The 25,100-nt window shown below is 39.7% G+C and overlaps 1 protein-coding gene across 6 annotated transcripts in view; it reads right to left on the bottom strand.

Moving 5' to 3' along the window:
- The window catches only part of LOC110396100 (inactive phospholipase D5-like), a 304,755-nt gene that overhangs the window by 26,619 nt on the left and 253,036 nt on the right, over positions 1 to 25,100 (bottom strand). For all 6 annotated transcript variants that reach the window (XM_021391423.1, XM_021391422.1, XM_021391424.1 and 3 more), the window contains one exon: positions 12,835 to 12,962. In XM_021391423.1, coding sequence (XP_021247098.1) covers positions 12,835 to 12,962 — 128 coding nt within the window. The remainder of the gene's footprint in view (positions 1 to 12,834; positions 12,963 to 25,100) is intronic.

The following is a 25,100-nucleotide window of genomic DNA, read 5'->3' as shown; positions in this document are numbered from 1 at the left end:
AAAGGCGCTGTTTGTGTGTAAACCTTTTCTATCAAAGTACAGTTTCTTCGGGGCTTTCAGATTCATGAGCTTCAGGGAAATGCAGCAGCACATAGCTGACTAATTGGATGCATTATTTATAACACTACTGACACACACAGTGGGTTTTTATTTTACAAACTGAATATAGATTGGTGGCAGGCATGCTGTGGACAGAAACTGGGGCAATGACATCGCATACGAATTACTGCCGTAACTGTTCAGCCTTGCCAGACTAGCTGATCACAGGTAGTGAAGGCCAAAGGCTCTAATTAATTTTTGAATCTTGATTGAGTGAAGTGTATAGGGCCTTACGGTAAGCTAGAAATCCGACCAGCTTATATAGGTAAAGCAATTTATTAAAATTGTACATAGGCAGCCCCAGGATAATGGCTAGCCTATACAAAAATGTGTTTCAGAAATCCGTGCTCGCTCTTTGTTCTTGGTCTTTTGAGTAGTAGGTTTCTGGCTTCTTCAACGTGGAAGCAATCACTCCTGTAAAAATGCGGCCCTACTATATTCTCTTATGGAGAAAACTTGGGATTAAACTAGTATATCGTATTCCTCTGAGAACTTAAGATTTGATGCCATTTCCATCTGCAATATTGAGTAATAATCACTAGCTTTATAGGAAAAAGAAACAGCTAAAAACACACTTGAAAATATGTTATTCAGATCGAGCATTTACACTCTCTTTTGATCTTAAAATAAGAAGATAGAATTTTTCTCATGTAATTTCTATTTAAACTGAGTTCTTTGTTATGGCACATGCAGAGTTGAAGGTATTAAAATATCAGTCACAAAGGTGATAGAAGATTTTCAATACATGATGTTAATAAGCAGAATGTACATCATAGAATTTCTGTATATCTACATGGTGCATATACATGGCGTATATTTGCTGTACCCACGTGACAGGGCTACGTACAAAATAATCTGCTACCCAATCATAGAAATCTACCATGCCATTAACTTTGAAGGAAATGCCTATTAGTCATTATATTGATTACAGAACTTTGATTACCTAGCAGAGGAATCCTCCTTCTGAGATTTTCTGAAAATACATCTCACATTTCTGTTGGCTTGTGCTGCCTGCCCCATACATCTTTGTCAAACAGTGAATAAGTTTGCCACTAAACACTTCTGCGCAAACATCAGTGATTTCACTGTTTTGGAGACTGCTGTTTACTTGGCAGAGTTAATAAAGGTGAATGCAAGATGGCTTCCAAACCAGGCGTTAATGCTTGTGAAGACAATGTCACAGTCTGAAAGGGTTTAGAGGTACTATTAATTCTGCACATTCATATGGAAGGAATGCTTTGTCAGAATCTGTTTTGTTCTGCTCGATGACTTGTGTATATAGAAAGAAAGATGAGATTTTATACTGAACTGCAGACTTATTATTCCTTTCAGAGAATGACTGAGATGATTGTCCTTGCCATACTCATGGAGATTTATAGCCTTGTCTTTGAGCCTGATTCACCATGTATCTTTCTCACAGAACGATACTAAATCCAGTTTCCCTTGAAAGGGCTCCGTTGTTAAAGTTGGAGATGACTGGGCTGCTGCACCAGGGAACTTTCAGGAGCTGAGACAATTCTGAATGAAGATATTTATCTAGAAGGGAACTGTCTGTGCAGTATCAAAGTATGTATGCGTGGATGGAACCGCTGACATATTGGGAATATACTGTCATGATTATTTTAATGCTGTTATTTTAATTGTTTAGTTGAACAAGACTGATCTGATGGGGTATGCTAATAGCTAAATTCCTCAGAGAGAAATCTGCCTCCATTCATTAACATTACTGACCAAGATTAGTTGCCAGCACATTCTTGTGGGAGATGACAGAACAGGCTGTGGTGCGTTACCTCCTCCTCAGAGATTCAGCTGGGTTTTAATGATAAAGTTCTCTTTCAGCTCAACATAAATTATATAGTAGTTACAGCCTTTCTTCCATCCACCTAAGTTTACTTATTTAACACACTACCAGAAATCACACAGCCTTCTAGTGTAGTACCTGCAGTAATGCACATTACCATCTCAGCACGTCTTACTACTTCAGGGTTTCTTAATTAACACAAGACAAATGAAACCACAGGATTCACAAACTTGTATTTGGTTGAAGGATCTATTAACTCAAAGCGAGCGCAATTTTGGACATTCTCTTCTGCTGTTTACTGCACACAGGTCTTACACAAGCTTGCTTGGACACCCTTCTCACAACTCTCACCAGTGACTTTTATTTTCTGTAAGTCTTGGTTATTTTAAAATGTATTGATTTCATGGCCAGTATTAAAAAGCAAGCAAACAATTAGGAGAAAGAATCATTCTAATTTTCTTTTGATTTTTCTTTGGACTGTGGTGATCCTCTTACATGAATATCCCATGCTGCCTTGGAAAGAAATGACTCATCTGTTCAAACGGGATGTTCCATTATTTTGTTCTATAGACTTATTATTTATTGATTTAAACAATTTATTATTGATTATTCCAGTGATAGGGGGACCTCTTCTATAGAACCTTCACAACAAATGAAAAAAATGATGAAAATAGACATCTAATTTCAAAAGTACGAGAGAATGATGAGCACACTCAACAAAAATCAAAACTATGCAGCAAGATGGGAGTTTGCCCTGTCTTAAACTAAATGCATCATGCAGATGATGCATGTGAGAATGGAGCACAGCTTTAGGAGAGCTACGCTAACAGGGAATGCCTTCCTAACACACTGCAGTCGGGGATCAGCTCTGCATCTGAAGAAACTACCGAAGCTGATGTGTCATGGGAAGTCTTCTTGGCTTTAAGTGCAAGGAGAATACACAGCCCTAGGCTGTTTTCACTCACTTGATCACAGAAATCCACAGAAATAAGGAGGAACCAAAAGCATTTCCAGGCAGCAACAAAAAGCACAAAACACAAGTATAGCAGTCACATTATCCATATTCCTATCCAGCTTTAAACAGTCTCCTGTTTTTTTGCAGCATACAGCAATGCTAGCGAGAGACAAAACAGCCCACGTGCTTCACTGAGATTTGTTTGTAAATACTGAATGGTCAGATAAGAAATTTCAAGCTGAGTAAGCGTAATGGGGAAATGTCTGTCTTCATCTTTTATATAAAAAGGCATCTACTGAAAGCAAGAGCAAAAAAGTGGCCAGTTCTCAGTTAAAGAACAAAATAAAATGCCAGACTTCCAAAAACACAAACTCTGCACCATGATGGAGGCATGTTGTTTTTTCTGCACATTTCCAAGAGCAACATATCTCCTGTCACCTGCTCTCCAAAGAGAGAGGAGAGAAGAGAGAGAAGAGGGAAAGACAGGAGGAAGAACAGAAAAAAGAAAAGCTGATATTTTGGAGAAACAGCACTCATCAAACTGTTACAGATTTGGTTAAAAAGCGGGACCCTGGCCAAAACCTCTGAGCAAAAATAATAAATATTATTTCAGTCTGCCCTCTGAAGGACAAGTTGTAATAACGTCACAGCAGAGTTTTGACAATCCAATTTGCTTTCTATACTGTGAGAACTAAAAGCACAAAAATGTGCTTGTCAGTACAGCTGTGTAACATCTACTCGCATATGTTTTCTTCACATCCTGACTCATCCACTTATGTTTAAAGATCTAGGTTACGTTTTTATCCTTATAGTATGGGCTAGTTTTGGAAATAATCCCACTGAAGTCAATCAGACTAGCAGCATGAGTATTTTCAGGATTGGATCACAGAGCTAATAATACGTACAAACTTTTTAGAAGCAGATATTCTCTGCCAAACCTAAGAGGTAATATGAAATGTGAATTCAGATGGAGTATACAGGTAGTCTTCAACATGTATTTTCAGTATAAAATTTACCTATCTGAGCTTGCTTGAACTTTGTTGGATAATGAAGTTGCAGAACCTGCTGTAGGTTTGATACTTGATACTGCTTGACAGTAAGAAAATTAAGCAAATGATTAGAACACGACAGCAGGGATTGACAACAGTCTAAAATGCACCTCAGGGACATAACTGTAGTTCGTACAAGAACAGCATTCTTTCAGTGGAAATTCCTTGTAACGTTTGCTTGAGTGAAGAGATGCAATTCCACTAAATGCCAGACAAAGTATCTTATCTCAAAAGGACCAGATGCACTGTTACATAACTTCAAGAGTCTAATTTAGATAAAAGTTAAAAAAAACTGACCGATGATAGCATGCTTCTTGCTCTGTGCAGTTCTGTAAAGATAAGATGCAACTGTCATTAATGGAAATTGCAAATGTACAGATCCTGTCTCAGTGATCAGTTTGGAGAGGTGGCTGTGCTATAGGAAGATTTTTGGAAAGCAGTAACAAATGAGATCATCATGATGTACTTCAAGTTTTCCCCAAACTGAGTTTGGGGAAAGTTTTGTTTTACATGTGTATTGAAGGATCAGGCCCAGCCAGCGTGGTTTCATGAAACACAGATCCAACCTGGCCAGCCTCATCTCCTTCTATGATGAGGTGATTTGCTTGGCAGATGAGGGAAAGGCTGTTGACATAGTCTACCTAGACTTTAGCAAAACCTTTGATGCTGTCTCCCACAGTATTGTCCCAGAGAAGCTGACAGCCCGTGGCTTGGACAGGTACACTCTTTGCTGGGTAAGGAGCTGGCTGGAGGGCCGGGACCAGAGAGTGGTGGCAAATGGAGTTAAATCCAGCTAGCGACCGGTCATGAGTGGTGTTCCCCAGAGGTCAGTACTGCGGTCTGTCCTGTTTAATGTCTTTCTTGATGATTTGTGTGAAGGCATTGAGTGCACTCTCATTAAGTTTGCAGATGACACCAAATTGGGGGGGAAGTGTCAGTCTGCCTGGAAAGAGGAAGACCTTACAGGGAGATCTGAACAAGCTGGATTGATGGTCTGAAGCCAATGGGATGAAGTTCAACAAGACAAAGCTGTGACAGAAGTAGTCCTCCACATATAATTGGGATGAGACTTTTGAGTAAAGAACTGGATGGATTGTGTCTCGTTGACTTTACTCCTCGAGCAATCAGAGCATTGCTCCACAAATATTCCCACATTCCCAAATTGTCCTCAAACTGCCATTAGATGCAGTTCTTGATACATGAGATACCATATTCCTCTTCCAATTTTTGTCATCTCAAAGAGACCAGAAAGCAAAAGAGGTTAGGTTTTATCAGACGCCATTTGTCACAGACAACGAGGAGGAGAAGGTGGTACAGAAGCATTCTAGCTACTGCTTTTGTCTTCTTTTTTCTGTGTTATAAGGCAGAGTGCGTAAATAAAAATAAGTAACTGCTCCTGAACTCATCCTGCTGCAAGCCTTAGTACAGCTGAGTCCAAAAATTAGTTCATATGAAGACAAAATATTGGCTAGCAATTTTTGCTTAAAATTTACACGCACAAAAAAATGTATATTTTGTCTTCCCAATAGCTGTAGTGTTCTTAACTTCAGAAAAAAAATCAGAAGTATACTTTCAGTGTACTTTCACTGTAAGTATGCACTAGATTATTCATGTTTTTCATAAAAAGCATAACTTTGCTTATCTACTCTAGCTACAGATGCTTAATAAACCTTTTCAGAATAACTAAGCTCTGTCATTTCACACAGCTAATTTGACTTGATTTGAATGAATTATTAACAGAATAAATGAATTAACTTATTTGTAATTATTTAAATATAACTGATAATTCATAATTGCTACAACTCTTTTGTACTTTAGAAATTAATATTACCATACTTCACCCTCTTGTATATTTATTTAATATCTCAGAGGCACTGAATGAAAACCTAGCTCCTCACATAGAGTAAGTCACTTTCCATCCTAATAGTACTGGGACAATTTATCTGTTTTTCTGATTAGCTTCAATTACACAGATATAATCAGCAATTTCTAACATATAACCCCAAAGGAGTAAGAAGAGCACTGAGAGAGTAAATGACCACCGACAGAGAATATTGGGATTTGTCTAAGAACTGACAAGAGGGCAGTTTTTCTAATCTTTTTTTTTATTATTTTGCCAGCACACTTCCTTGCTGTCCACCTTGTGCTGCCTTCCATCCCCTCAGGGAAGTGGCTGCTGGCCTGGGATGCTGGAACAGAAAGTTGAGGCCATCCCTGCTTTGTGGCTGTTTGCAGTCATGCCTCCCAGTTGTTGCCAGCCACATTTCATGGGGCATCACCAGCCTCCATCTCCTCACAGATCCCTAATCCCCAAGATCTTTTCCCACTTCTAGGATCCTTTCTCCAGCCAAGAACTTAACCTTACTTTCAGGCCCACTTCTTTTCCCCAAGTTTCTTTCCAGCACCTGTACTCTTTCTGCCATGCCAAGACTCACTTTTTTCCTCAATCTAAACAGTTTGTATACTGAAGTACAACACAGAAGCAGCCTCCCAGCTGTCCTGGCCTCAGTCTCCTCAGTAACTGGAAGACTCTGGATGTGTCACACTTGTTTTGTCCAGGTGTTCACAACCGGTCTGCCAGTTACAGGGAAGGAACAAGCAGCAGGGCTGTTGAGAGCTCAGAAGTTCCAGTGTGGATGTTAACCTCACACGCTTGGATTACCTGCTGCTTGTTTGAAGTCAGAGTTTGAAATGTTGTTCACCTACAGCATGAGTAGTTAATATTAGCCTGATTCCACTTCCAGAAAGACAACTGGATTAATTTTTACTTGTTTCAGTAATTTTCCATAATAGATTTTCCAAGGGCTGATTATCACACATAAACATGTTTTTCTTAAATGGTTCAGCTAACCCATTACAGTTGCTTGCCTACTGGATTCAGTTATTCATGAGTGAATAATAAAACTTTTCCAAAAATGCTGTTAGCATGAAGAGCTTCAGAAGTGTATTTTGAGCTGATTAACAGTTCTGTTTGTATTACAAACATGCTCCTTTAGAGAATTAAGGAGCAAAAAGCATTTTCAGGTTTTGCTGGAATTATTTGAGGAAGCCATGGAACAAATGAAATGAAACATGATATTTTTTGTTAGCTCTTGCTCTGCATTGCTGTTATGGATGATAATTAATTTTAGGTTCATTAATAAGCTACCTGGTAAGTAATCACAAAGTAGGATATGGCACCATCACCCTTTTTATTGTTACTAGTACAAATCACAGTCAGCAACTGATGGGGTGTGTCTATGCAATTTTAGCCCTTCTCAACCAAACGTTTTAGCAGAGATGCATGTATTTTGCTGACTAACAATAGACTTCTGTGTGTCACTAGCTTAAATACATCCTTAAGTTGGTAGCCCAGCTGTGGCCCAAAGATGTTGCTTGGCTTGTTCAGAGGTTGCAAGACTAACTTCTTAGGCAAGAGCCTGGGAACATTGGGAAGATGCTTCACCAGTTGCAGCAATTAACAAATGTGTCAGTGAAGCAGAGGATGGAAGTTGTACAGATGACCACGTAGATCTCTCATACGAGATATAAAGTTCAAAATGTGATTTAAAATTTTATCTTTATAATTTACTTCTTCCACTATCCCTCCTAAATCACATTTTAAAGGCAAATGGCACCACAAAGAACAAGTGACTGCCTTTATATAACTCTTCAGGTTTATCAGCTTGATGAAAGAGTAGTTTATAGTTTTTGCACCATTCTAGCAGTTTAAAAAAATTTACCAGAAAGAACCTAGATCAGTGAAAAGATTGTTTTACTGCTATAGTTCTAAAAGGAGACTGGAAAACTTTTAAAGAGACCATCATTAGCAGTGTAACAGTTTATATCCCCATTCAGAAAGAATGGGTCAGTGGAGCAAAATTTAAAAGAAAACAACAAAAAACAAAATGTAGCAAAAGCAACCAGATAAAATTACACACTCGGTGTCTGAAAAGCATTTTCACCAGCTCAAAGGACTGTAGAAGGTATATTCCAGTCAAACGGAATACTACAATTAAGAAGAATTTTTGTAGTGGGATAAAGAAAAACAATAACAGGAGCTTACTGATGACGCTAATTTTGCAGTGCTTTTGATGTTTTAGTTAAGCACATTCATAAATGATGGTACAAACCAGAGCCTGAACCAGAAGAGGGAGAGGAAGGGACTTTCACAGCCCTTGGCTCCCAGTCCTCACCCACCAGTTCCCGTTGCAGATCTGCACACTGCACACCCCCTGACTTTGTCTCTTGACTGAAACTAATTTCTCAGGCTCAGCTCCCAGCCTTTTGTCCTTATTCTGCTCAACAATCCTCACTTGTATTTTCCTAGCACATCATTGTACAGTTTCTTGCCTTCTAACTGATTTTGCAACTCAACACCTATGTAGTCCCCATCTTTTCACTTCAGCAAAGCTGTCCTGCAATTTAATCCGCCTGGCTTCCTCACATAGCTAATTTCAGTTTTCCCTGGGATCACTGTTATGCAGCATCTTCCTTCCTTCCTTCCTACACCTCCCCAGTCTCATTATCTTGCAGTGACAGTCTCCTGCAGGTTCCTCATCCTGCTCCCTAGCTGGATTTCTGTCTTGCTGGTGCTCTTTTCAGAGCACCCAGTCCAAATCCACGTTCCTTTAGGTCCAGCCAACCATTTACCTTCTCTTTTCTGCTCCAGTCTACTCCCATTATACCTCTGCATTTCAGTGGTACTCCAGAACTGTCTGGGTCCAGCAGTGTCCCCAGGCTGAGGTACATAATCACACAAAAGCTCAGGGATTTAAGTGTGACAGACAGGAAAAAGACTTCCTGAAGAATTACTGTTAAGCATTGACAAACAGTAAACTTTGAATAGATTATGAGATTGAGGAGTACTTGGCATATATTGTTAACAGCAATAAAAGATACATCCCTGACAAAATCTAGACCTGTTCAAAGAAAAGATCAAAACATTCCACTCTGAATAAGAAAACATTCATTTTTGTAAATTCCAGAAAGGCTAAACACTGTTCTTTTACTTGCCTGCAAGGTTTGATTTCAGACAAAAGCAGATAGCTGGCATAGATGATTTCAGCCAAAATGATTACAGTTTTGGAAAACTTGCAACCCACTTGAAAACACAATTTTACATGGAAAACGCTGAGCAAACTTAGTAATACCCTGTGCTATCAGTCTTGTCTGTTATGTCGAAGCTCAGATTGAAGCAAGTATTAAAACTTTAATGGAAAAATTACAAGGATATATGCAACTATAAATATGTTATTTCATAGGAAATATATACACAGTATATGAAGTTCTCTCTTCCTGAAGCAGAAAAACTGCTTTTAAAGGAAATACTACCACTGCTTCTTGTCAGTGGTGGAAAGTCAGGAAAATGGCAGCAAAACTTAGCCAGCCTCATAAGAGATTGATTTCTAGTGTCCAGCTTTTAAATGGAGAGAAGAGTTCTCCACAGCTCTTGTAAATGGAATCTGACACCTTTGTACCTGTAAATCCTGATGCTGTTTTCAGAGAAGGTGTTATAAGTTAAGTAATTTTTTCCGCTTTAGATTCAGATTCACAAGAAAAGAATAATGCTGTAACAGATGGGGACAGAACAACAATACAATCAAATTATATCTGCCACAGTAACCTTGCATAAATATTCTGTTGTGCTGAGATATGTGCGACATTACAGTACAGAGCATTTAACAAGTGTTTCTACATTTCCAGCACCCTAGCAAGCAAGAGTTAAGAAGAGTAAAGATTCTGGGACTACAGCCCAACGTGACTATTTGCCAGCGTACAAAACTTGCTCAAGCTCAGAAAGCTGTCAAGCTGTTGCTGTTTTGATGTGTTTCTTTTAACTGAGGTTTTAAAATCAGGGAGTGGAGTCAGGCTCCATTCCCAGCTTTGCTGCAGATTACCTGTGCAACCCATGGCTTGTAAACTTGACCTGAGTACAAATGTAGTCACACAAGCTGCCTGAGCAGGTGGTGCCTTCCAGGGAAAAACAGATTTGCCAGAGGAAGGAGATGTGGAGGTTTTGAGCGGAACATTACAATCCTGGTGGCACAACAGTGTTAACACACAACTCCTATTTGAGTTGTTCAGATCCTCAAATAGTTACTCTCCTCTATGACTGTAAAAAAAAAAAAAAATCAAGCTAGAACAGTTTGTTTGCTATAGTTCCATGTATGTAATTCTACAATAAACACCACCTCCTTCCATGCTAAAGGCAAGACTATTGATGTTTGAGTTGAGCAGGATACAGCAGTGAGAAAGTCTGTAAATAACTACCTAGGTAAAGACACAAGTAATAGGAAAAGGTTTAATTTCTCAAGAGTGACTTTTACTTGGAGAAATAAGTATGTCACATGCAGATCGTGTCATATTAAAAGGGCTAGCTCACATCTCATCTTGTTTGTACTCTGCACAAAGGAGCATGTTCGTAAAACCATGTAAAATCTGTAAATAAACATGGAAATCTGTATTTTTATTCTCTTGATTTGTACTTGAACTTGATTTGTACACCTGGAAAAAATCTAAATATGCAGTCTGAATAAACTCAGTGAGCAGCCTACCTCACAGTTTTATAGCTGCATGGTGTACCTGTTATTTTTTCCACAAAGGCTTTTCCTTAGAACTAGCTTGTCACTAATTCACTCAGTTAGTAAATAAAATTATATTCTGCTAATACTCATTTATCAACACATACCCTCTAACTAATTACCAGTGACATCTTTTAAACTCCAAACCAATTGCTGAGGCTTGCATCTTTTTTTTTTTTTTTTTTAATTACAGCAAGATGAACACAAGAACTGCACTTGGTTGTAGAGTATTGCTCCAGCCTCATGCCTGGTAGAATTGGAGATGCATTTGCATAGGTCAGGTGAGCAAAACTAACAGCCATCTACTTGTATTTGGTACGACATTAAAAGTGAGCTCTGGAAATACTGTAGAGACCTGTTGCATCTTTAGCACTACCACTGCATCAGTGGAGCATGCTGGAGATGCTGCTATACAGATAGTGTGGTGTGCTGGCCTGAATGCATGCAAAGGCTGAGTAAGGAGAAAGCAGTAAATATGCACGTAGAAAATACAAGGGGAGGCATTTAAAAAGGTATGACAATTATGCACAGCTAAAATCTTACACTTTTCATTGCATTTCAGATATTATTAGATGTGAGTTTGAATGCACTCAAATAATTTATACTTAAACTGTGCTGCTGAATAGAGCTGCTGCTAGTGACTCTGTGACTGACTCATATGGAATGTCTTGTTTGAGTGAGAAGACGACTGCTGTGCTTGATTGGCCGAAGTACCATATGTTTCTAGAATAGCAGAGACCTACTTTATCCTGTGATTTGCTGTCAGGGTCTAGTGAAACTGGCCCAGGTGGTTTGCTGATTCAATATCCACAGTTGTGTTAGTCTAAGAGTCGGATGAGTTTTTAAAGAGACCATATGTGAGTAATCAGCAGCCCAGTCTGCCTTTTCTCAGCCCCTTCCTTGTAGGTAAAGCCAGGATGCAACAGTAAATGTGTAGTGATACCTTCAGAGGGTTCCCTGCTTTCACTGCAGAAATGCAGGAGTCCTACCCTGCTGCCAACAGCGCAAGTGCGTGGCTCCAGGCAAGCATGATACTCACTGGTTCTCTATTTCCCAGTTACACTTGGTGCGTACTCTTTGAGGCTGCTTTAAGAGAAGGAAAGTGGGGCCTGATCCCTCAGATGTAGCTATGTGGAGACTGATAACGAAAACAGTGGGAGCTGAGTTTCCCCAGTGACAGCTTGGCTCATTGCATCGCTGGGCCCTGTGCATACACTGAAACATTCTCCTTGAGGAGAGCACTCAAAATGGAAGCACTCTGTGCTTGTTTTGCCTCTTTAAGTGGAAAGCTCAGGACAGATTATTATTTTAGGACTGAATATCAGATCTTTTTGACAGTTGCTCTGATTTATTAACCTATAACTCTGGGGTACGGAAGTTGGATATTCATACCTGATATCAACAGAAGCCAAGCATCTCATGTCCTTAGGCTCAGCATACATTTCTCAGCTAATTCAAAGCATGTTCTCTTCAACTGCAACTTGTGAGAAATATTTTTTCTCTGTGCAAGTATTCCTCTAGGCTTCATTATGTCACCACATATAAAAATATACTGGTATATGACGGTAAGACCAACAAAACTTCCAAATGTATGCAAAAAAGACAATAAAATTAATCACATTCAAAATACAAAAATAGAATCCAGTTTAAGGTTGGTATGCTATAAGGAAATCTTAAAAGCTTCACAACAAACACATCTCCTTTACAAAATCATTACAGTGTTCAAAATGATGAGGTTTTTTTTATGTTCTGCTCATATTAAGAAAATACTTTTTAAAAAGAAATTAACAACCTAGAATGCTTCCTTTTCTCTCTGTCGTGCAATACAAAATACAGGTTCCACTCCCTAAATATAACCACTTGCAATCTCACATGGTCATTTATGCCCCGTAACACTCTTACAGTCTTTAACACTGCTGAGACATCCGAGGGGAAAAAAAAAAAGCTACAGATACCTACAGAAAGACAAATAAACGACATTACTGATCAATTACTTCTTCGTAGCAGCAGACTGAAGAGTACCTCAGACCTGGTGGTTGATGAGGCTTACTCCTTATTTTATTTTTAATTGGTAAACTAGGAATTACAACCTTCAAACAACAAAATCATCACAGAAGTCAGTAAAAGGCAGTAACTTTAAAAAAACAACAACAACCAAACCCAAAGCATAACTGTTGAGGTTAGACGTTTTGATTAAAAGAATTAGTACTTACAGTGGTATACTTCTGTCAACACAGAAGAGTCATCAAAACTGTGGCAGCCCCTCTGCCAGCAAATCAAAAATGAAAGCAGTACATCTCCAGTTGTTGGCCTCAAAACAATGTTATTTGCTCAAAGGCTCTAGGGTTACTTTTTCAATTCAATTACCTGTCCCAGTGATCTCCAGTCCAGGCTTGCGCTTCCAATGTACACATGCTGTTTATCAACAATCCAGAAAGATGACTGAAGGCGGCCTTCATTATATGCTGACATGTTCATATACATCACTTCAGCACCTAGAAATTTAGGGACACGACAATAAATAATATTGCTAAAAAGTATACAAGTTGCAAACATTACAATGAAGAAACTTCACATCCCGTGGTCTTAGCTATCAAAACTAGTGACAGACATAGTTAAACATATCATTAAGGCTTAAAATCAAGGGTAAAGTGTCAGTGTCCCACAGCATCAGACTTCATTAACGTATGTTTAAATAACATATAGTTTAGGGAAAAAAAAGGTAAAGGGAACATCCTCTTTGCTTATTTATCTCCCACTTAAAATCATGTAATTGCTTTTTTTCCTGTACGTTTCTAGAACCAGTTTATTTTTAAAGACCTGGTCTGTAACTCAAACCTGCCACGTATCATAATAATCTCTGAAATAAAAAACTCTTCCTGAAAAGCGAACTCAGCTCCTTTGCTCTGTGCAGTGCTTTGAGCACACAGCCTACAGCAGGCTGCTGCATGGAATAGGCATGGGGATTATAGGGAGTGAGGAAGGAAACAGAGCCCTGAAGGACACTGAAACTGTGCTTAATGCTGCTCATCTGTGACGCTGAACCTGCCGATCTGAATTGCATGGTTTTCATTAGGATCATGGGCCACTGAAATTAAAGAACCTCCACGTGAGGGGGTAAAAGAATGTTGGCTCCATCACGAGTGAATGCCTGGATCAGCCCTGTCAGTCTGTTTGCAGCACTAAATCCAAAATACACTTAATCTTAGATTAAGTTCAAGGGATCGTTAACATCATGTTTTTCCAGTGAGATTATTTTTTTCAGCAGTATTTGTTTGTAAGATTAAGTGATCAATCTGAATTAATTATTGTCAAAGGTAATTTACAGTAACCCAGTCTCGTGTCAGTTCTCACAGTAACTGATGAACAGAAGCAAGAGTAGACTGGAAAGCAGTAACAGCGCCAGCCACTTCCCAGTAAGTATTCATGTGATCATCAGTACCATGCATTTCCATTACAGCTTTAAAAGAACTCCAGGATATTTAGGGAAAAAATATATTTGTTTTTATTTAACCTCTTATTTCTGACCTTCTAAGAAATACTTGATTCTCAATGTTAAGCTGTAACTATCAGTGCTAAATATATCTTGTTTCTATTTTTAAAATTGTAAATCTCACTTGAATGAATGATTCTAGAAGTTCAGGCACCAGGAAAAAAAAATCAGATACAGTGAAGCACCAAACACACAAAATGCAGGACTTTGAGCAAGAAAAAGAACTTGCCTCATGGTCTCTACAGTTATATATACTTGGCTGCAGCCAGCTAAGTTTCCAGTTTATTCTAGGTATCACCCATCCATATTCTTCAATGCTAGGAAACAAAGGAAAGGCTGGAAACAAAGCATTACCCGTTTTAACATGTACCTGCTTTCAATCCATGCATTAATGAGTAGAATTATGCTAATTAATTAGAATTATGCTAATTAACGAGTGTGTGAACTGGTAAATCAGAAAATGTTAGGAGTGTCAAATGGATTAGACTGTTTTCTGATGAAAAAACAAAGGCAACTCCTCCTAGTAGCTAAGAAAAACAATTCTGGAAAACACTGAACTTCTAGCTGAATGTCTGAAAATTGCTTAAAAATCAAGTTTAACATAACAGTTTTTAAGATAACAGTTTGCCTCGATCATATTTTCTTACATCCTATTTGCAACATTAAACAGCAGTCTGAATCTAACACCCACGGCCCACCTACAGCAAACAGATTATAAATGAAGTGTTAGCTTTTTTATATAGGAAAGGTAACACTGTCAACAGAACCAACGGTCTTCCTTCTCATAACTGAGAGCCTAAAATAAAAATCTTTTTGAAATATTCTGTGCTGAACAAAAATGCAGATTGCCAAAGTCATAGCAGTAAACTATTCTACCAACAATGTTAACATTAAAAACAGTGGCCATTGTCGGTAACCCAACGCAAAATTCCTGGGTATAAGACCTAAGGGCAGTTCACATATCAGTATGATCACTGGGACAAGACTATCACTCTAAAATATAAACTAGGCTTCAATTACCAGAATAGTGAATGTAGCAGTGCAGGAGATGCTACTAGCACATGTACAATTAAAAACAAACCTGGAACCCAATTTATTTTCCTCCAGGAAATGGCCAACTTACAGGGCTGAGGAAACGGTATCTCCAAGTTAATTAAAAAAAAAAAGTCATGTGTTGCAGCAGCAGCTGCTGTACAGCCTGTTAATGAGCCCTTAACTTTTGATGAAAGGAAACATGCATCAGTATTGATAATTGCCTCTGCTCTAGAAACCCTTGAGATGTTTTGTTAAAATAGGCTTATCGGGCCTTCAACACAATCCATCATCCCTCACACAGCCCAGGTCCCACGAGGAAATTAAATTGGACTGATCAATAAGTGAAGCCATAACAGAACTCTTTATCATACCGCAGCCTCAATTACACAAAGCTGGGTCTACTGAGTTCAACCGGAAGGCACAATTTGTAGGTTTGATTGCTACTGTAGATACCAGACTCTTGGAAAATAAATCCGGCAATTTTGCTTCACTAAACATTAAACTGCAAGATGAGAGCTTAGAGAAAAACCGTGCTGTCACTCAGAACTCAAGTGGATTTCCCATGAAACTGTGCACTGTAAAGGCTGGTCCAGAGTGCCCCTTTCCCACAGGAAGAAAGAACACTACAGGTATCAAAGCATGCTTTAAGCGGCAGGCATTTCTCCAAGTACTTTCTCTTCTAGGCCTAAAGGTTCTGCATCCCAGAACAGGGCAGTGACTGAATCAGGTTGGGGTGCACAGAGGGGACGCTGCCCTTGGGCACTTGGGCTTTCTGTGAGGCAGGCTGCAGCAGGCCGGGGTGCACACGGCTGCCTCTTGGCCTTCTCGGCCAGGTTCATCCCATAGACTAGAGGAGGTGAACAGAGGCTTTGGATCCCACGCCTGCACGCAGTCTGGAATAGTACCAGGCTGTCCTGATACAAAGGCTGTGTCACTGAGCCAAATCACATCTCTGGTGGACACAGTAAATTGTTTTTGTAAAATAACCAGAAAGAGCAACTGTTTAGACTGCTGTTATCTCAGCTGCCTTGAAAGCAAACATGCAAATTCTGCCTGCAACAGTTCTCAGCACTGCCAGTACCAGGCTAGGCTCGCCCTGGAGTCAGCAAATCTTAATGCCCAAGGAACAGAAGCTGCATTGCTTGTACTGAGGCTAAAATTGGCCTTCTGTCTTCATTACTTTCGTACTCCCACTGTGGTGTTTTTAAAACCAAAGAAAAATAGGAAAGGGGAATCTAAGGACCTAAGGACCTAAAGGATCTAAGGACCGAGAGGAGAGCAGACATGTACCTGGGAAGCTGCAGCGACAGGGAGGAGTGACTCACCACAGGCAGAGCGGTGATGAACGAAGGCCCGAGAGCCCTGACCTTATCAGCCCTGACAGAAGGAAGCTGCACAGCAATAAAAAGATGGTGGGAGAAACGGAGATACGCAACCTGACAGCGCATGTTGGGACAGCACGTTGTGCAGAGCTCCCAGGACAACAGGTTGGGAAGCAGGCTGGGCACAACTACTAGACAGATGAAAGCTGTAGAAGTGAAGGAGACAAACGGGGAATTCTTAATGTCTCTTCTCCCCGATCCTGAGGGAACAGGGCCTGTCACACAGGGCTATGCAGGTAGTAGGAAGGTGCAGCTGCACTGGCTGTTTGATAGTCTGAAGATGTGGAGGAATTGGTGAGAGCTCCCAGCACGGAAGGGAGAGCAGGATACAAGGAAGCTCTACTACACTACATGAGCTTGGCCAGTGAAAGTGATGCTGCTTATGGCTCTCTGGAGTATTTGCAGTGTGAACCCAGCAAACATTCCTGCACCACATCCAATCCACCGTGCACCCCGCAGCCACTGCTCCCCATGTGTCACCACTCTGGCCATAGGAGGAACAGCTGCTCTCCTCAGCTTACCCATCTTGCAGTCCCTTCACTCATGATCATGTTGCATACCCTTTGCTCATGGCACTGTTGTTTTCCTCTGCTAATTCTATGTATTCCCAAGCAAACATTCCAAGCAACGTGACCTTTCAAAAGGGATCTAAGGGGCTGAGCCACGGCCTGTTTGCTTCACACTGCCGCTGACAGTCACTTGGCACACAAAGATATTCATTTTAATCCATATATTTTGGATGGTGGCCTCAAGCTAGAGCCAAGAACAGGCTTACCCAGTCCATACCAGGAAATCTAGAGCTCACAAGGCATACGCACACTTGAGCGCAGGGGTGCTCGAGCAACCACACGCAGGTAGGAGGCAGTACACACTGTGCTGCTGTTGTGCCAGGGAGCAGCTGTTCTCCTTCAGCTACTTTCCCTTTTCAGAGCAGCGGAGATGCTGTTAGCATGCTAACTCGGTCAACAAAAGATCCTTTATTACCCCTAGACCTCAAACTTATATTTTTAAATACAACTTGCTCACTAGGAAATATGAACGTGTGTACATACATCTATGTAGATGCATATATTTTCAAAGTGAACACTTCCTTCCTCCCTTACATTTTGCAGTAGATGCTTTCATTTTACTTACTTGCTTTCAGCTACAAGACTTAGTACAAAGTACACCTATTAACAAAAATAAATTTCATTCTACTGAGACAGAAATCCAGAATTTTCCATACCTTGCCAAGTGGCAGAGTAGCTGCCCTGTAGCGTACAGACGCAAGAGAACCCCGCAGAGGATCAGCTCCCCAGGAACTTTTATGCTTTCTTCTTAACTGACTGCAAAACCTCTGGAGTTGTTCCAGAAGCTCCATTAGTGTGACCTGCCAGCGCTCAGAGGAGGACAAGTACAAAAGCAGAGGAACACACAACTTGACAACACAAAGTTGTTTTTACTATGCCTCTGAATGATTAAAAGGCAAAATAGGCTATTTACTATTTCTTGCTCTTTATGGAATATTGGATTTGAAATGTAATTTAAAAGTCTGCCTGGTTGCAGAAGGATTAATGATTCAGGCTTATTTTATGGAGAGAACACTCATGGACTTTTAGGGAAATCTCTGATGGCAGTACCTTCAGTGTAGATAAGCTGTTTTGCTGACATATTCCCCAGCTTCCCCATACACACACCCCCTTTTTGCAAACTAGCAGGACTGATCCTGACATTCTGGGATTATGTGCTATTCAGCAGTTAAAGCCCATAGTAATTGAAAGAATACAATGGCATACATACTTTAGCAGCTCCATATGCAACTGCCACATGCGTACAAAAATGAAATAATTGTTGCACAAAGAAATTACGTTCTAGTACAAGGCCAATAAAACCAATAGAATCTACTTATTACAGCTAGTGTTCACACAACCTTGACCTTATATTGCCTGTCTTAAACTGTAGCAAACTGCCTTCCAGGCAAAAATTCTTATTTCTGCATGAAATTCCCACTCTCTGCCAATGTATAGTCATAAACTACATGCACACGCAGCTTCTCTAAACAACACCAGGCTCCAAAGCTTACGTTGCCTGCAGAAAAATTGGTCTGCTTCCGATTGAGACTTTATCATGGAAAATTACTGGACTGCTTGCTGCCTCACTTTATATCATCTTGTAGTTCCTGATACAAGGACAGCTTTGAGGAAATCAGCACACAGAGAAAGAATCTCCAGCTGCAGCCCCATGGGCTCCTCCAGTCCATCACTGAGAGATGTGGGTGTCTGCAATAGCCCTGGAGTTGAACTAGATGGACTCACAGGCTCAGGGCTGCAGTGTGGACAGGTCAGGGACAATACACAGCAAGCACTCAGCTCCACTGGCACACTCCCCAGCCAGCTCGTGTGTCCAAGCCTGGCTGTAGCTTGGAGGCTGCTAGGAGAGCTCTTCCCTGAGCAGATGGGCTGCAGTCAGGGATCTCCTTGCGGAGCTGCGGGTGTGAGCAGAGAGGCCTCTGTCACTGCCAGTTGCCTTCCCAGCCCCCTCTCCAAGCACTCAGTCAGCTCCTCAGCTGCTTCCCTTGACAGACCATAACATGCTGCTAGGCTCAAGCCCGTGTGATCAGGGACAGCAAACATCCAGTGGGTTTTGCTTTGTTTTGCACCTATTTAGTGCATTAAAATAATTTATGTGTGCCAGTGCAGCCCCAGAGACTGCTCTATCCTGCTTTTTTAAATTAACAGTAACAGAACAGATCTCATTTTCAGTGACTCCTTCCCTCCAACACTTCCTCATCTGTGCCTGAGTCTCTTTTTGGGCATCCAAAGAATGCACTGGATCAGAGAACAGATCAGGTTAAAAAAAGAATAAGTATATAACAATAAAAAAAGTTAGTTTAAATGCAGCGATTGGCTGCAGCAAGATGCAGGAACTGCTTTCCACTAGTTCTGCCATTTGAACGTATGCCCATGTGATCAGAGTCTCAGTTCCTCTCAAAACCAGACCCATTCAAGGTGCCATTTCCCAGAGTGCGTTTGCCTTTCGCCTTGCATCACCACTTGCATCACACAAAGAAAGTAGATATGAGAGCAATACTGGTATTTGATTGTGATGACATTTCCCGCGTGCTTACACAACAGTTCAGATTGACATAGAAGATCCAGAGAGGACCCATCAGGGAATGCATGCGTGTGCAGAGTTTGCTCACAGTATGCGGAACAACAGATTCTTGAGAACAAAGGAAAGGTCAGAATTAATTTATTTCAATTGCTTGTTTAACTGCAGTGACATCTTGGGAGCTAGTTAGTTCCCAAGGCAACATTTATCCAAATACACCATAGCAGTGGTTTCCAAGATTTCAAATGTCGGCCTTTGTTGCTTGTCCGCATAATCAAAATACCAATTTCTCAGCTAAGTACATTGCTCTAGACAGAGTTCAGCATCACAGCATTACAGCTCTCACCCATGTGAATGCATTTTACACTGACTGCTGTGCCCTTTGATTTACTCAGCAGAAAACCTGACAAAAACGCAAAATGTTTCTTTCCATGGGGATGAACGAGAGGCCTGACAACATTTCTTTGTAAAACCTACTCACAGCAACTAAATATGATTTCTGATTCACTGAACAAAACACCAGAGGTCCATTTTAACACAAGGTGGGCAAACCATGACCAAATGCCAAATATGACAGTGCAGAGAAGGGTTAAGAAACAATTTATAATACCATACCTTTGTTGGTTGTGAGTTTTATTTGTTTTTGTTTTGTTTTGTTTTGTTTTAATCATTTGCACTGCAGTGGTTCTTCCCTTCCTTCCTATTTTGTCTTCTAAAATCCTGTGGTGCGTACTTGAATTTTTAGGTAAGAATTTCATCTGTTGTTTTAGAATTTTATATGTCACATTTTCCACAAGAAAGCAGACAGAGTCTAAGATAACTATTGTAACAACAAAGTTTGATATAATATATATCTATAATTTTAATTTCCACATTTTTTTTTGCCTTCCATTACAGGAGAGTAGGCTGCTCATTTAATAGATGAAGCTGTAAGAGTGACTGCTTTACAGATTGGGAGAAATAATTTTCTTACTTAGCTGATTCAGGCGACAAAGAATATCACCACTTAAAGGAAGACTATTATACTATTAATAAAAGCATTTACTAAAGCTAGATTGTGACTTTTTTCTTTCCCTAATTATAAATGCATGAGTTTTTACTATAAAAGAAAGCTATTTTAAATGTAACAGAGATTAGTAAACTTATGCACTTTCCACTTTCAAAGATCCTTTACTTGGATTAGCATTATGAAGAACTAGATTCCTTTATATATTTCCTAGATTAAGTGTTCTAGAATTCAGGGACATTTTGTCATCTTACATGAGGAATGAGAATCACAGCCCCCTAGGAATGAATATTAGGGTTCAATCCCTAAAAAAGAAAAAAAGAACACACAGCAACTATTTATCTCTCTCTCTCTCTCTTTTTTTTTTAAAGCAACATTATTTCATTCTGATTTTTTGTATTCTAAATCTTTCAATATTATCATCGGTCACTTCTAAATGTTGACTAGTAATAACTCAAAATGTGGTCTTCAGATATCTGCAGTTCTGCTTTGGCTAATGTTGATTTCCTTTCTGTCAAGGAGAAATCTCAAATCTAGGTGAGAAAGTGTAATGCAGGACATGCAAAAAGGTGATGACAGAGTATACGTCCACAAAGGGCAGTGTTACTTGGTTCTAAGATGCTGCTTTTTTTTTTTTTTTTTTAAACACCTTCACAATAGAATTGATTTCTTTTCTTGCACTTGCATTAACTGATGCTCTGAGCAGCTCTCAAGTATTATCTCGAGGCTACAGAAAGCCAGAGGAACAGGATGACCTAGCCATGGCCACACAAGGAAAACAGAGGCACAGTCAGCACTAACCTGGGTCTGCCAGTGGCAGAGCCATTTCCTTTTACTACCCACTTCTCTCTCAGCATCTTTCCCTCTTTCCTTTCATCCCATTCTATTATCCTGACAAGTCAGCCTTTGACTTTTTTTCCAGGATCACTGCGATCAGAATTCCAATTATACTTTCAGCTACCTTGTTGCAAGCCCACCCAGAGCCTGCCTGGCCTCTTACCAGCATTCTTTTCTGATGTTTTCCTAAATAAGTCACTCAGTTTTCTGTTCCTGTCCTTCTCTTTCATCTGGTAAATTCCTCATTGAATCACAGAATGATTCTCATAGACCTACCTTTTATTTCATCTGCCCCACTATTTTCCTCCCAACATCATTCTTCACACACTCCCACTTCAGCCTTAGTTCATCATTTCACTCTCACCTTGCTCACTCATCCACTGCTCCATTTATTCAGTTATTCATTCACTCCCTCATTCTCAAATTACTTGAGGAACGTATCTTATTCTCTAACTGCATAAGTAGCGTGATGTATTCTACAAGCCTTAATAGAAAAATTTCTGGAAAGGAAAGAATTATTTTTCTCAGAGTTTTAAGAGTATTCACAATTTTGGGGTACCAACTTTGGTCATAATTTTATTTTGCATTTGCTAGAACTCCTGCAAGTGTTAACTGATGATACACAACTCAAAGGTAGTCAGATTACTGGCAGTTGTTGAATATTAGGACTCCAGGAGCATTTTATTGCTTTCTTAGTCCAAAAAACATCTTAAGTTGAGTCTAAGGTTTCTAAAAGAGCAAAGCACTTTTATAGTTTCTTCTTTTATGGAAGTATGCAGAATGGACTCTGCAGCTCTGCTGTAGCTGGCTCAAGTGTCTCACACTTGATTTACTGTTGCCTCTGACCAGTCTGGATGCATTTTTGAAAGCTTTAGCATTCTGCTTTGGCTACAGAGGTGCATCATACATTAAAAATGAAGAAATTTTAGGGGGACAGCTGTACAGTTCCTCAGCTGTTGGCCATAGGTAGAAAAATCCACACAGTGCACTGTATGTAAAAAAAAAAAAAAGTATGTAAGGGAAAAATGCTTTGTCTCTGAGGAAAAACATAGGGGATGCAAATCAATAGCTTGTCAGCAGCTTTTTAACACAAACTGACTTTCAACCAAGCAGCCTAATTGAAATGTAGAAAGCAAAATAAAAGGAAGTCACAGCTCCACAGATTCTATGTCATTAATTGAGTGAAGGACACAAGCAACACGCAGTCAAAAATTAAGTGACAGCACGCTGAAATCACAGAGGAGCTTAGCATCCTGAAGGACTGGACCACAAGTATCATCTCATTTCTTCATTGTAAACATCAGCAACTGTCTGTGAAGGATGGGACTAAAGATCCAACATTACTCCCTCGTGACGCCTTCATCAACGAGGTCTGTAGAATTTTCCTGACACTGGATTCCCTATGAAAGTGAGGTCAGAAGATAGCACACACACTTCTATTCCCAGCAATCACATCATGGACTTGATGCCAACCCCTTCAAAACACTCACTCTAAACTGCAGGAGAAAGTGCTGTCATTATTTCAGAGGCTCATATGAAGTAGCTAGCTGGAAGGGAAGCCTGAGGGATTAGAGTGTAAAAGAAAAGACAGAAGGGAAAAATCAACTAGATTCAATGAAAGGTCAAACTGACAGCAGTTAAAGGGGTCATGCAAAGCACAGGAAACAGTTCTGCTAGGGAAGGCCTTGGAATAAAGCAGACTGCTGCTGTAGGACCTCTCTCATGTGTTACGAAAAGCAAAATGGAGCAAATAAGGTCAGGTTTCAAGAGAAAAAAAGAGTAGTCTCATATTTTAAGCTGTTTGAAAGTGTCCAGAATTTTCAGATCTCACAGTTTATGTTCCACAGAGCTGCTCTCTAGGAGAGAAGGCAACGCAGAGCAGGTGCAAATCTAATTTTCTGAAGAATGACACTGATGCATACTGAGTGCTACAAAGTCATAAATACTCTTTAGAATCATAGAATCACCAAGGTTGGAAAAGACCTCCAAGATGATTCAGTCCAACCGTCCACCTACCACCAGTATTTCCCACTAACCCATGTCCCTCAGTACAACATCTAAGCATTTCTTGAACACAATCTAAAAAAAAAAATCCACAGATTTTCTGTGTCACAAACTGACAACAAAATAATTGGATTTCTTGGCACTTATCTCTGCATTATTTCTTCATATGTAAAATGGGAACTAAGCTATTCCTTCTCTGTCATAACTATGAAAGTTTATTCTTGAATATTAACAAAGCACGCTTATTTTAGCATTAACACCATAGGAAAAAAAAGAGAAAGAGTTTGTCTACAGATCAAGTCTTGATCAGTGCTCATTAAGCAAAAGATGAGACTATACAATGAAAATGATAGCAAAATAAAATACTATACGCATGCTTACAGGAGCATAAGTACCCCCTGCACATTAAATTTGATAGGATCCAGTGGGAAGAAGAGTGTCATATTCTACTGACATCATAGCTATGAACAGTTTAATGGCGTATAAAGACATGATACAGATAATGTGGTTTTTACATACCATAAATTACTGTTTCTCATATTAGGGAATGCACAAGTGAAGTATCAGCTCTCGATTTATTTTGAGCAATATGTAGCATCAATTCAAGCTGCAATGATCGGAAAGCCACTGTAAGGATGACCATGCTATACTTAACTCTCACTGTCTTTATAATGCTAATGCCTCCATCTTGCAAGCCCCTTCCGGTAATACTTAATTTCAGGAATCACAGAATCACAGATTTGTAGGGGTTGGAAGGGACCTCCATAGATCACCTAGTCCAACCCCCATGCAAAGCAGGCTCCCTACAGGAGGTTGCACAGGTAGGCATCCAGGTGGGTCTTGAATATCTCCAGAGAAGGAGAATCCACAACCTCCCCAGGCAGCCTGTTTCAGTGCTCTGTCACCCTCAGTGTGAAGAAGTCCCTTTGCATTTTTCTGCAGAACTTACTATGCTCAAGTTTATGTCCAAAGGAAGAAGGCCTTCATATCACAAGGATGTATGCTAAGAGGAAATCAAAGACCAAAGAGAAAAATCTCTACTGGTTTCCTGACAGTACTCAAAAACATTTTACTAGAGGCTCAATGTAAACATTAATGATTACCAAAACCCATCTCTCCCAAGAGATGATGCAAATACAGTTATAAACCTGGCTAAAGAAGAATATTGGTTTTTAAATTGCATCCTTCAATAAGCATATTAGAATTCAAGAGGTCAAAAAAAATCAGAAAGGAAAGAAGACAGAAAATGAAAGGACATACACTTGGATAAGCTAATTGCTGAAATAAATAAAACAAGTAAAAAAAGATCTCAAGGAACAATGGGTATTGAAGCTACAGAACATTGATACTGTGGGTAGTGTTTTGTGGATGACAAAAAGACAAAGAGATTCAAAAGTGTTTGTTGAAAGATCAAACAAAATGACTAAAGTGACTAAATCGAGTCACAAAGGAGTCTGGAATCTACAGATTGCTGAAAGAATACAAAGGGTAAGGAGAATATTTTACTCCACTTGTTTCCATTATGCTCCTGGCATTAGTGTGCAGTTCCGATTACTCCAGCAAGGCAGACAATAGACCTTCAGTTTGTTTCTTTTACCTTATGGCTAGAAAACGTTGCTCAGTGGCCGTTTGCATGAAAGGTGTTATTTTTGAAAGCCTGGCATTTTAATCTTAATAATACTCTGTTGATATAATTTTGAACTTCATTATAGATATTATGTAGTCTTGTAACTTTGCTAGTATTTTTCACATCCCTTTATGTATACACGGCTCCTTAGATTAAAAG

The sequence above is a fragment of the Numida meleagris genome, chromosome 3 (assembly GCF_002078875.1).
Source record: "Numida meleagris isolate 19003 breed g44 Domestic line chromosome 3, NumMel1.0, whole genome shotgun sequence".
NCBI classification, from domain to species: Eukaryota; Metazoa; Chordata; class Aves; order Galliformes; family Numididae; genus Numida; species Numida meleagris.
Note: the sequence above shows the minus strand (reverse complement) of the source record. Positions and strands in the feature narration are given on the sequence as shown.